This window comes from Borostomias antarcticus (assembly GCF_949987555.1).
Source record: "Borostomias antarcticus genome assembly, chromosome: 3".
NCBI classification, from domain to species: Eukaryota; Metazoa; Chordata; class Actinopteri; order Stomiiformes; family Stomiidae; genus Borostomias; species Borostomias antarcticus.
Genome location: NC_140236.1, coordinates 33,813,570 through 33,827,356, shown reverse-complemented (window position 1 = coordinate 33,827,356; position 13,787 = coordinate 33,813,570). Strand labels below are relative to the sequence as shown.

Below are 13,787 nucleotides of genomic sequence, written 5' to 3'. Positions count from 1 at the left end.
TGCGTCTCCCGAAGCGCAGGATCAACGCGGTGCTCTGATGACTTCTCTGAGAAACACCTGCGAAAAACTTTTATTTTTAATTGAATATAATTGGTTTATATGACTGCCAGGGGCCTCTAACAAACGGTAAGCAGGTTTGGGGTTTATTTTAAGTCAGGTTTGGTGATTTAGCAGTGATATACATCCCATGGCCATCTCTGGCCAATCAATAACATTTAACAGAGGCGGACTGTCAGGGCCCGGGGGCGGGATTAACGAGGCCAGCTACACACCATCATTATGCAGACCGCCATTTGTAGGCATGTAGCATTGCCCCCCCCCCCCCCCCCCAAACCCTCCCACCATCTCTTTTTCGTCTCTTGTGATAGTTATTTTAGACTGGTGTAGTCCAAAGATTTACCAAGATACGTTCAAAAGGTTGAGTCTGGTTTATTGAATGAAATCAAATACTTGCGCAAGGACTTCCTGACAAACGCAGCAAAGGTGGTTCAGTCAGAGAAGTGAAGTCAGTCACTTCTGGCTCAAGCTTATGTACAGTCCAAACAAAGGTACAGTGTTTCCAGGATGTGATTGGCTACTGCATTGTACATGAATGGCAGGCGTGGCCAAGAGTAAAGACATGTGACATGAGAAAACAAAGAAAACAAAAAGGTCTGAATCAGGGCAGGAAGGACAAGGTGTGGCCTTTCTGACTTGGACAAAAGAGCGAGGCAGAGCTATGCAGAGTGTGTTTACAATTACAAAAGGGGGGAAGAGTTGGTGTTTTACATTAGACTGAAACTGGGGTTTGCAAGGGACTTGGGGGGAGGTGATAAATTACAAAGACAAAGGCTAAGGTGTTTGGATGTAAATTCCTGGACAATCCCTCATTTGTGCCTGAACAGGCACACAAAAATAAAATCCAAACACAGTGTAAACAGTCAGCTATGCTATACATGTGGAAAGGAAATAATCTCTCCACTAGGTGGAGAAAAAAAAAAAAATCTCTTTTTTTTTTTTTTTTTAATTATTTTCTCTCAACGTGCAAAATCACACACCAAAACCCCTTGCTTCAGAAATTTGACAGGAAACAAGATAAAAAAGATGACATGATTATATACTATTTATAGTCTAAGAGTGGACAACCATTCACCAAAAAAAACTTGATTTTACAAGGCAAAAAAGATAAAATGGTTACCAGTGTAAGAGGGGCAAAAAACCTCTTGGTCAATTTAGAGGAAAAAACCCAAACTTATTTATCAACTCATGTTTCAACAATTGCAACTCTTGTAAACAAATATGATATTTTCCAGATTATTTCAAAGTTCATTAACTCTTGTGAGGAGGTGACCGGCAAGGTCAGTCTCCGATTGCTCATCAGAGGAGAGGAGAGTGTGGCGGTGACTGTCAAGGTCACTCTTGTTCACAGTGTATCCCAACAGTCATTTAGGTGGCACTTCTCTTTTGGGCAATAGAATGTCATTGGGGAATGCAAGGCGTCTTCTCTTCTAGATCGCAACTTCGATGTCACGTTGCTTGAAATCAGTTATGTTCAATGTTAGTGTGTGCAGGTGTGTGTGGTGCATCTTGTGAGGAGGTGACCAGCAAGGTCATTTTTCCTCCGATTCCTCGTCAGAGGAGAGGACAGTGTGATGGCCCATGGTTTTGGCCTCTGAGCCCTCTGGTTCAGCTGCATTCTGATCTCCTGGTGTTTGCGATCCCCTGGTGGACCGTCCTCTGCTACTTTTGACAGCTATTCCACACAGGCCAGAATGCCATGGTCCTGATTGTTCCATCTTTGACGGGTAGGTTCACCCCGCTACATCTCTTTGACGGGTAGGTTCACCCCGCTACATCTCTTTGACGGGTAGGTTCACCCCGCTACATCTCTTCTCTTCCATGTTTTCTGGCCTGTTCTCAGGCTGCTCATCTGCTCCTTGGTTTGGGACGCAACGGCGTCGAAGTTCTCTCAGCTACTCTGGCGGCCGTCTGCGTGGGGACGGCCCCAGGTCGCGGATCAGGACCCAAACCCCAGGAGAGATGTGATGCAGGAACCCCTCCTTAGCCTCAGGAAATGGCGGTCCTCACTCTGTTGGAGACATCTGTTAACATCCTCCGCCACCCCTGTTTTTGAAACATGATCTGGCCCGTGGGCTAGTTTGAAAGCATAATGAAAACATGAACGAGGTAGTACAGGTTTGTCATTAGGCCCTAGATACAGGTTAGTTTGGTGGTGGAAATGTGCACTTAGTCCTTCATTTCTTTTTCTCCGCAGGTGGAGCAGATGCTTGTAGGTCAGAAATGTAGGCTCTTGAACTGAACCCGGTCCATCCCTGTACTGCTCCACGTAGGGCCGGCCCGGGTCGTGCTGCTGGAGGGCTCACCTCGGCGCTCCCGCCTCCAGCACAGGCTGATGAAGTGCTCCGTCTGTGGATCCACAGATGAGAGAGACAAACAGAGACAAAACAGAGCAAAAGAGAGTCCTCTGGTCTGGTCTCCCTGTTCCCTTCTTTGGTCAGGAACGGTTATTCAACAGTCTGTAGGAGATACTCAGAAACATGGTTAAGCGCAAGCTCCTGCTTTGGGGAAAAAATGTTGTTATTCTGTCAGGAAAACTTAAACAGGGTGACTGTTCAAGTGTCATTTAGAGCCAGTCTGCAGTAGCCTACAGTGACATCAGGGGCAGTGTTAGAATGACTTCAACACGCTTAGTCCCCAGTCATGATCAAGGCAATTGGATTTGGCTCTAGCAGTTCTCTTGCGATTTTATGAAAATAAAATACGCTATATTCTCGTCTCAACAAAACAACACCCCCTAAGGGTGAAAGCAAAAATTCCCTGAAGTCAGGATAAAAATAGAGATGGGTCAAAGAAAATGACACTAAAATGAACTGGCTTCATTTACAATTAACTAATCAAAATACTCCATCAAAGCTTCATTTGTATAGCTAAAATTTGTATATCTAAAACCTCCCTCTTCTGCATTTGAGGACAGAGTATTTGGGCACTGCTCCTGTTTCATACTTATCTGTCGCTCACAGTGAGTAGGTGACATGGCGTTGGTCTGCATCTCACGAACCCCAGATCGCCCATCTGTAGGGAAACAGGCCAGTAACCTCCGGTGTCCTGTGCCCGTCTCCTGGTTCGGCATTCACCCATCACTCCCGGAACGACAGTTGTCTGTAAAAAACCACTCAGAAAAAACACTCAGGCCCGATGAATGTGCCTCAAACTATAAACATGAGATATTTAACATAACCATTTAAAAAATATAATTGGGTTATGAGATGCTGCATTCAGATTAAGACACTAGCAACCCTTATCTATTCCCCCCACTATTATGCACAACCCTTATGTCTTAAGCTACATATCAGAAAGAGAGACAAAACAAACAACAGTTAAAACAGACCAACAGCAGGTTCCAATGTCCCCAGGAAGGCATGATCCCATGATCCAGGCTCCTCAAAGACCTGCCGCCCAGGGTCCATAGCACCTGAAAATTAAGACTCAAAACACAGACTGGGTTCAATAGCAGAGGAGAAGGCCTAATGCCAGCTCCTCAAAAAACACATTATCATTATATGAATGAAAAATTCATACAGTAGAAATGCATAAAACGAACAGCTTATGGCCATTTATTGACTATTGAAACAAAACTCCTGAATCAAACACCTATTCAAAACCCTGTCAGACTTTTGAGTTCGCTCTACATCTATTTTATCCTGTTTATTTACCCTTAAAAATTTAAAACTCTCTATCTTGGCTAGTTTAAAATCACTTTTATGGGTTGTTCAAGGGAAGTCCAGCAGGTGGCGCTCGACCCCAAAATCGGAGGCTCTTCCCTTTCATTTAGCTTGCGGTAACTGTGACACTGTTCAATCCAGTGACCATATTGACCACAATGAAAACATGCCTCATCTTTCCCACTCTGTCTGTACCTGTGAACATGCTTAGACCTACTGCTACGTTGCCTATTCTCCCTTTGTCGCCGTCCCCGTTTTTGTTTCAGACCTGCACCTTTATTTTGAATGTCTAATTGTCTCAATTGAGCAGCCTGAAGTCTAGCGGCACCATCCTTGACTTTTTTCAAATTCCGTTGTTCAATGTAATGTCGGAGGCGTTCGGAATACCGGAAATGATCAACAACTTCCCCGAGAGAAGTTGATTCCCAGGTGTGGCATATCATCCTCACTTGGTCAGACAAAGAGGAGAGAGAGTTATTCATTAACTGTTGTTTCAAAATCTTTTTATAATCGGCGTTCGCTTTGTCCATGCCACTGTGTGACGCGAAGACTGATTCCAGTCTTTCCCAAAATTTCTCGAACTGCTCATCGGAATTTTGTTTACAATACGTGATACGGTCCCAATCCATCTTTTTAGGGAATCGAGTTTTGATTCTGTTCAACAGCGCAGTGTTTTGTGCAGTAAAATCGACATGAGAAAAAGGCAACGTTATATCAAACGGGTCTTTTACTTCGATCCATTTTACGCTTAAGTCTTTCGGACCTCCCATTCAGGGCGCAATCCCGGGCTAGACCCCGTTCCGTCCGAGGCCTCAAGCCAGGCTCCCCTGGAATGAGAGCTCAGCCTTCTGCTTCCCGGTGTCTTCTTTTCAAAGCCCACCGATCACAGAAGCACTACTCGCCTACTAACGCATTCGCTTTTGGCTTGTAGTGGCCTGACTGTACATTGAGCCGAGCGCGGCGGCCATCTCAGGTCTTACTGCCATATGCGACCCGACCGGCCGGTGACCCAGTCGATAGCGATCCCGGACACCGTAGTGATTGTTAGTCACCCAGCTCAGAACCGACGGTCTGATCCTAATTCCACTTGTGCTATGAATATTAGAACTTTGACCGTTTTCACCAGCCTTGCCTATTCACAGAGGTCGTCTCTAACGCCCCTCTGCTTAGGTGTGGACTGTCGTCCACGTACCACACAGTGCCAACCCCTTAGCGGCGACACAGTGCTGACTAGACGGTACCAGAGCAGTATGTTAATTCATACTTCATCAGACACGGGGGCCTTCAGTCGTCTCCCCTAGCACTATAAGACAATTTTAACGTGCCCTTTTGGGACCTTGCGGCCCCGCCCCCGTCTGTTTTGGGCTAGGTCCAGGGGTGCCCACTCCCCCTCCCTAACCCAAGTACTTGTCGCATGATCATGGCGATTTCCTCGGCGTGAGGCTCATACATTCGAACTAAACTGTTAAAAAGATTCTCGAACTCGTTCATGTCTTTGGTTGGATCGGGCAAGGTTTTAGCAACATCACGGAGTTCGTCTGAACGCCACGGTCTGTACACCCTGATTTCAGGGGTCCAGGCCGCGTGGCCCTCTTCATCATCTGTTTGAGACGGTCGGGGATTAGGGTTCGGGCATCGTACCATTGGGGCTAGGAGTTGCGGTTCCTCCAGACTATTACTAGCTATTTGTAGTTGTTCCAACTTTAACTTAGCCTCAGATATGGCTCCAGCCAATTCTTTCTTCCTGTCCTGTTTTTTCTCGGCCGAATACCTCGTAGAAAGGGGCGCGCTTAACTCGTATTGTAGAGGGGAGAGAGAAGGGGCGTGGCTAAATGCGGGAGCAGCAACAGCCTGGTTGGGTGTGAGCACGGAGCATCGAGTCGAGGGGGGGGGGGAAATCTAATTTTAAATCAGAGTTATTCTGCTGGGGAAATGGCGGAGAGACTGTTTGCTGAACCTCATTATCTTTCCTTCCTGACCTAAGAACCCGCTCTCGTGCTACTCTCTCCCAAATCTTAAAAACAGACCAGTCTACAGAATTAACAGGCTTTTCCCTTAACCTAATCATCTCAACCACCTCTAGCTGAGCCCGAATCTTAGCTAAAAAATGTAACACTAAAATGCAGATGTGGATGTAAGAAATCGAAAATGCTTTAGCACATAACGAAATTCTGCCAACAAACGCTCGCAGAATAATGCTTCAGCGCAACAATCTTCTCAGGCTAGCAGTAGAATCCTGTGACCTCCTCTAGCCCTATGTTATTAGCCGGGGTTACATTGACACCTAGTGGTGATCCCAAAATGTTGCATGTATGCGCTTAAGTCTTTGGCAGCGCGGGGAAATTTAAAGAAACAAATCCCAAATAATCACGACGCAGCCTAAAAAACCCCAAAACAGCAATGAAAGGAACCCTTGTGGTTAACTCACGGCGGGAAAGAATACAATTTCGAAAGAAACACACATTAAGACATTAAATTCGCTTAGTACTCACTCAGTCAGGAATCTCTTTGTTCTCCCTCTGGCTCAAGGCGGATCACCGGGAGTTGTTTTCCGGCGTCTCCTAGGCAACCAGTTAACTAGCCTACTGGGAATCTAGCAGAATTTTAACAGTCTAAAAAGGGTACAAAACAATACTTTACCTGGATCCATGGCGCGCATAACAAACAATTATCAAGAGCCGAGGCTCAAACAGTGAACACATAAGACGAACAAGACGAAAACAAAGGCCCACGTTTACAAACAAAGCATGCTCGGCTACACTAGCAACTTTGGTCCAGGCTAAACCTGACGTCTAGATCCTACCAAAATTACTGTACAGCCACTTGGTCAGAGGTAACGCTCGTTATGTTTACCAAGTCACCCGGGAACAAAGGGGAAAACGTTTCTCCAAGAAACGCGGATTGCAAAAACGCTCAATCACTCCCGTAGCTACCATCTCGTTGGTAATCGTTCTTCAACGAACATCAACAATCACTTCGAAGCTAGTCGGCAATCGTGCTAACACGAACATCAACAACGGGGCTTAAGCTAGTTGGTATCGTTCTTGAAACGAAACATCAACAATGAGGCTTAAGCTAGTTGGTATCGTTCTGGAAACGAAACATCAACCATGCTCGCCCTACCCTCGGTAGGACTAAATACCCACGCTGGGGTTCCTGTTTTCACCAATCCAGACCAACACAACTGAACCAAATCAAGGCAAATACAACTCAGAACCACAAGAGGGTTCGTTTAAACGTACCTGTGCGCTTCAAGAATCCAGTGGAAGAACTGAGGAAATAATCTCACCTTGCGCTCTGGCGCAAGAGAGAAAATTGATTTTCCAACGCCCACTATGGACCGACACGTCTGCCGATCAGTCCTTTCCACTGGAATCCCGAAGCAAACGCAGGCAGTGATCCCATCCCCGTCGCCAAACTGTGATAGTTATTTTAGACTGGTGTAGTCCAAAGATTTACCAAGATACGTTCAAAAGGTTGAGTCTGGTTTATTGAATGAAATCAAATACTTGCGCAAGGACTTCCTGACAAACGCAGCAAAGGTGGTTCAGTCAGAGAAGTGAAGTCAGTCACTTCTGGCTCAAGCTTATGTACAGTCCAAACAAAGGTACAGTGTTTCCAGGATGTGATTGGCTACTGCATTGTACATGAATGGCAGGCGTGGCCAAGAGTAAAGACATGTGACATGAGAAAACAAAGAAAACAAAAAGGTCTGAATCAGGGCAGGAAGGACAAGGTGTGGCCTTTCTGACTTGGACAAAAGAGCGAGGCAGAGCTATGCAGAGTGTGTTTACAATTACAAAAGGGGGGAAGAGTTGGTGTTTTACATTAGACTGAAACTGGGGTTTGCAAGGGACTTGGGGGGAGGTGATAAATTACAAAGACAAAGGCTAAGGTGTTTGGATGTAAATTCCTGGACACTCTCTCGCGCCCCCAGACAGCTTTATCAACTCCCGAGCCTGTAAAATAAAGCCCCAACGCCCACTCAGTACATTCGGTTCGGAAGGGGCGTTAAAATAGCCCCGGATCTGCTCTGCTCCACTCCGCCGCTCGGCACCTAAATCAGGCCGGTGTGATCCTGACAGCCCCCCTCCCACCTGCTCCTCCTTTATTGGACAGGGGCCATTCATTGCAAATCGACCTTGTTGCTATTGTCTGATGTTGTCACCGGCTGTGTTTTATTTGCGTTAACAAAAAGACATTCTGGCTGTCGTGCTTCAGGCCCGATTGTATCCGGTGAAAGACTAGGGGTTTGGAGAGAGGGGGGGGACATGAGTAGGTCGTGATGGACATTGACCTCCATGTGCGAATGACTCTCTTTCACTCTCACACACACTTCTCTCTCTCTCTCTCTCTCTCCCTCTCTCTCTCTCTTTCACTCTCTCACACTCACACTTTCTCTCCTCTCTCTTTCACTCTCTCACACTCACACTTTCTCTCCTCTCTCTTTTACTCTTTCCACACACACACACACACACACACATGCTGTCCTCTCTTTTTTCTCTCTCACTCACTCTCACACACACTTCTTCTCCCCTTTCTCTCTCTCTCTCTCACAAACACACACACACACACAAACATTCTCTTCTCTGTCATACAATCACTGGCACCCTAATTCTTTACCTCCAGGGACTGGTGAGTAAATTGCCGTTTTAATTAATACACATGTATATTTCTCCCACGCTAGGCCCAGGAGGAGACCTACTTGGACAAGGCCCACCAGCTGTACTCTCTCATGAGCGCTGTGACCGACAAGGTGAGTGGTCGGGTCAACGGGGCATCAGTGGGCGGTTCCGTTTCAAACACCCTCCCCTTTGTTGATGTTTGGGAGCAGGCCACCGTCCCGGCTCACTGCGTGATCGTAGACCAGCACAAGGCTCTGGGGGAAGCATGTTTAAAATGTCATCCATATGTACAGGTCAGCGGTTTTAGTCCTCAGCCAGAGGCTTAGCAAAGACATGCTGCTGACCCTCACAGAAGCTCCTGCCCTTTCCTCTCTGCCTCTTCTAAAGGCCATAGTAGGAAATATGAGGAAGAAATATCAAGATGTATACGTAATGTATGTACACTATATGGACAAAAGTATTGGGACACCTGCATATGACACCTACAGGAGCTTTTATGACGTCCCATTCTAAATTCATAGGGATTAATATGAAGTTGATCCCTCCTTCGCAGCTATAACAGCTCACACTCTTCTGGGAAGGCTTTCTACAAGGTTTTGTGTCTGTGGGAATTTCCGCCCATTCATCCAGAAGAGCATTTGTGAGGTCAGACACTGATGTTGAACGAGAGGGCCTAGCTCGCAATCTCCATTTTTCTCCACTGTTTCTCCATTGTTCTACGATACTATTATTGATAGGTGGCTTTGTACTGCAGGTATGTACTTTATTGATCCCAGAGGGGTAATTACAGTGCCAGCAATGAGCAGTATTATACTAAACTAACATTCAGTATTCCTTTGTCAATGCACAGCCCTGTCTAATTAAATTCTTCTACAGTGTAAAGTGATCTGAGAATCCATGTAAGCACTAGAAGCTGCCCGTGTATCACGGCCTTAATGCCTCTAAAGCAGGGGTGGAAAACGTACGGCCTGCAGGCTAAAACCAGCCCGCTAGGGAGTTCAATCCGGCCCGCAGGATGAATTTTGAAAGTGAAAAAATTTATAAAAGACACAAACTAGAAATTTGCAATAAAATGCTTTTCCTAAATTATCCGCTAGGGTAATTGTTTTAGTCAGAGTGGAAGACGCGGCACAACTCTGGGACTCGTCCCGAGCAGCAGATGGTAGGCTACCAATGCGCCTTCTGCTGTTTGTTATTACGGTGTAGTCAACCCTGTTTTCTACTCGCCGCCACACCCTTATTAGCCAAAATGTCTTTGTCCAAAAGGAGAAAAGTGGATACAGAGTACAGAGTTTTCCAAGAAAAGTGGACCGAGATTAATGGGAAACCTGTGTGCTTGGTAACATGTTTCGGCGCTCAAGGAATATAATATTCGGCGCCACTATGGGACTCATCATGGTGAAAAATACGACAGCTTACAAGGACAACTGAGAAGAGAGAAGGTAAATGAATAACTGGTGGGTCTGAGGAAACAACAGTCCATTTTCACCCGGAGCCGAGAGGTCAGCGAAGCGGCAGTAAAAGCCAGCTACCTAATTGCTAATGAAATAGCATTAGCATCAAAGCCGTTTTCCAACGGTGAGTCCGTTAAAACATGCATGATGAAGGCTGCAAAACTCGTGTGTCCCGAGAAGCGACCAGCTTTTGCCAACATTAGCCTGACGAGGAATACTATGGGAGAGAGGATTTCGGGACTATCGGCGGATTTGGACAGCCAGTTGAACATCCAAAGTCAAGTCATTTCTTGCATTTTCTGTTGCAACTGATGAGAGCACTGACATTACAGACGTTGCTCAACTGGCCATATTTATTTGTGGAATTAATGAGACATTGACCGTCACTGAGGAGTTCCTTGAATTGGTGCCTATGATGGACACCAGAACAGCTGAGGACATTTTCGGCTCTCTGGTTGGATCGCTAGACAGAGACGGAGTGGACAGGTCCCGCGCTGTCAGCCTGGCTACAGATGGTGCGCCGTCAATGATCGGAAGAAAAGCAGGCGTCGTGACAAAATTCAGGGAGAAAGGACAAGCCACAAATGGAGGAGATGGTTTCTGGACATTTCACTGTATTTTGCACCAGGAGCCATTGTGTAGCAAGTCGTTAAAAATGGATCACGTCATGGAGGTGGTTGTCTGAACTATTAATTTCATCCGAGCCAGAGGTCTGAATCATCATCAGTTTGACAGCCTTCTCAGTGACAATTACATGACCCATAGCCTGCCATACCTGCCACACTGAAGTAAGATGGTTAAGCCGAGGTGCTCTGCTGAGGCATTTCTTTGATCTACGAGAGGAAATCGGACAGTTCATGGAGAAAAATGGAAAACCAGTGATGGAATTACAATCTCGGGAATGGCTGCAGGACCTTGCATTTCTGGTGGATATTACAGAGCACTTGAATAAATTGAACAAAACGTTGCAAGGCCGCAAAAAAGTTGTCACACAGTTTTATGACAGCATACGTACATTGAAGTTGAAGCTGACTTTGTGGGAGACACAGCTGGTGACCCTGCTCATTCCCCCTGTCCAAAAGAGGTGCGTGTGACAGTCATTAATGCTGATATGAAACAGTATAAAGACAGGATTGCGGGATTGCTGTGGGAGTTTGAGAAACGGTTTCAGGTCTTTGGTGAACTCGAGACAGAATTCACAGTTTTTCGCTCACCCTTCACAGTCAAAGCTTCTGATGTGCCTGTCGACATCCAACTAGAAATAATTGATTTGCATTGTGATGCAGATTTGAAGGACATATTTGCCTCAGTGGGCTTGGACACATTTTATCAGTCTTGCCAGAGTACCCCAAATTAACAGCCCTGGCTGCAAAAATGTTGCGCATGTTTGGGACAACCTACCTTGTGATGTCGAGACTCCGCCCCCTCGGGTCAGAGCTGGTCGTGGACAGTGTACCTCTCTCCGGGCCACCCACCTGCCCCCACCCCCACCAGTGAAGACCCTGTGTCTCTAGCCCACTCAAGGGCTGAGTTGTGGAGTCCGTGGTGTGGTGGCGAGACTCCGCCCCCTCACGTCATATTGGGTGAAGACCATGTTTCTCTAGCCCTCTCAGGGGCTGATTTGTGGCGTCTGTGGCGTGGACAGTGCCGTGGTGGCAAGACTCCGGCCCCTCGCGTCATATTGGGAAAAACAGACTTATTGTTATTTATAGGTAATTATGCTATGATTTTACTGGTCCGGCCTACTTGACATCTAATTAGGCTGTATGTGGCCCCTGAACTAAAATGACTTTGACACCTCTGCTCTAAAGTCACTATTTTCAAACCAGCACTCTACGCTCACCTCGGTCATCACATGGTGTGTGCTGACTGAGTATTTCCCAGGTGTCCCAGAGGTGAATAAGGTTACAGTTACTCCCCAGACACACTTGAGTTTAAGGCCTATAAAATGCCAGCCATCATCATCCATTACAATTACAGTAGTACAGGTTATATTGAATTAGCATGACACATTTTACCCCAGTGTCGTGAAAGGTCTTGACCAGAGCATGAATGTCATGTGTGTTCATGCATGCATAGCATTCTGTGCCAGGAAGCAAAGACTGAGGGATTTGTCAGCTAGCTGGGAAGAAGGTCACTAGAAGCACCTCCACCACTCCACCTCTCTGAAGCACAAAGGCACTAACCTCCTAAGTGGATTAGTATAAAAAATAAAAATAGTTTTATTAAAACAAGAGGCCAGCTCCCTGGCACGTCTCTCACACACACACACACACACACAAACACACACACACACACACACACAAGCCCTAAGCCCCCAAGTGAGCCCACCACACTGAATAAGAGAGCAAGGGAAATCAAACTTCCAACAGTGGCAACATGTTCTCTCTCCATCTCTCTCTCTCTCTCTCTCTCTCTCTCTCTCTCTCTCCCTCTCTTTCCCTCCCTCTCTCTCCCTCCCTCTCTCTCTCCCTCATTCTCTCTCTCTCTCTCTCTCTCTCTCTCTAATCTGGGTGGAAATGAGCCCTGCCGTCATCCAGTGACTGCATGCGTGGCGGAATCAGGCACAATGGGAAATGTCAATATATGCTCGCCAAGATTAGCAAAAGGGATTTGACGGTCCTCACCAAGCCCCCGACCCCCCATCTGCTCCACCTGAATGCTTTCGTTGGAGAGGGCTTTAGTCAATGCTCCCGCTGGGTCCCGCTGGTTCTTCTGTTGCTCGCTGAGCCTTTGACTGGAAACGTAATACCATAAACATTGTTGATTGGCCCTGCTCCAATCACGAGGAGTAGGTCTTAATTAACAAGGAGGACTCCATGCCTCCCCTGTCCGTGTCTACAGGGACCTACCTGGTAATGGAATGACATTGTTCAGTTACGTCCACAAATGCTGAAATATTCGATACCTGCTGAAGCACATTTTGACTCAACAGCTATATGTATCTTTCTCTCCTTTTTCCTTTCAATGTCTGTCTTTCTCGGTCACTCTTCACTACTCTCTTTTCTACTACCATCTTTCTCTTGCTGTCTTTCTCTGTCTGTTTCTCTCTGTCTCTTTGACTCTGTCTGTCTCTCTGTCTCTCTCTGTCTCAGAGTGTGTTTGGGGATGGAGAGACCACCAAGGTTCGTGTATCTGAGCTTGAGGAAGAAGTACGGACGCTGAAGAAGGTCAACAAGGACCTCTACGACTTCTCCACACAGTTCCTCACCAAGCCCAGCTAGATGAACACCGTTCCTCACCGCACTTCCAGGATCAGGGCCCGTACCCACACACCACCAACTGTTAGTCAAAGGGCTAGGGAAGAAGTGTCTTTTGCATTTTTCTGTGTTGTAAAGGAGGGATTGTAATGTTGCATTGGGTCAGTCAGTTCCCAGGACTGTATTGGCCTCATGTTCATCATGTTTTTGATATGTTTTTGAATAAATCCATCATTTATCTTGTGCGTGTTCATCATGGACCTCTCTTCAACACCAACAGTCTACATGTAGCTTTGCTAGTCTCCCTCTACCACCAACAGTCTACTTCCCAGCAAGCAAAATTACGTTATGATGACGTTATATAACGATGTATTTCAGTGATGTTCAGGACTAGGCCAAATCCCAGCCCATATCGGGATTTTTTGGACGTCATTTCCAGGACGTCATCTCAACGGCATTTTAGTGACCTAGGTTCTACACCAGTATGTATGAATAATTTGGATTATATTGCATGTTAAGAACACATTAAGAATGCAGAGAAATTTGAATTATTTGGGGGTTTTGTGAAAACGCTCTGTAGCCGGGACTCAAACTCGCAGTCCTTCTGTTTCTAACAGACCACTCGACCACCAGGCACTTATACAGTATAATACCAGGCACAAAGCATGTTGTCTTCGCTATTTAACAGAAAACTTGGAGTCAAACCTAGAAGTCCTGCCATATTGTCAATTGAAATTCTTGTGGACCACATTTCGCCTGTGCAACATGATTTTGGAGAAATACCGT

General features: G+C 46.2%; 1 protein-coding gene across 1 annotated transcript in view; it reads left to right on the top strand.

The window, feature by feature from the left end:
• The window catches only part of wdr18 (WD repeat domain 18), a gene marked incomplete at its 5' end in the record, with an annotated part of 64,192 nt that extends 51,054 nt beyond the window's left edge, over positions 1-13,138 (top strand). The window contains 2 exons of the mRNA XM_084435931.1: positions 8,410-8,478; positions 12,897-13,138. Coding sequence (XP_084292057.1) covers positions 8,410-8,478; positions 12,897-13,025 — 198 coding nt within the window. The 3' untranslated portion in view covers positions 13,026-13,138. The remainder of the gene's footprint in view (positions 1-8,409; positions 8,479-12,896) is intronic.
• Between the last annotated feature and the right edge of the window lie 649 nt (positions 13,139-13,787).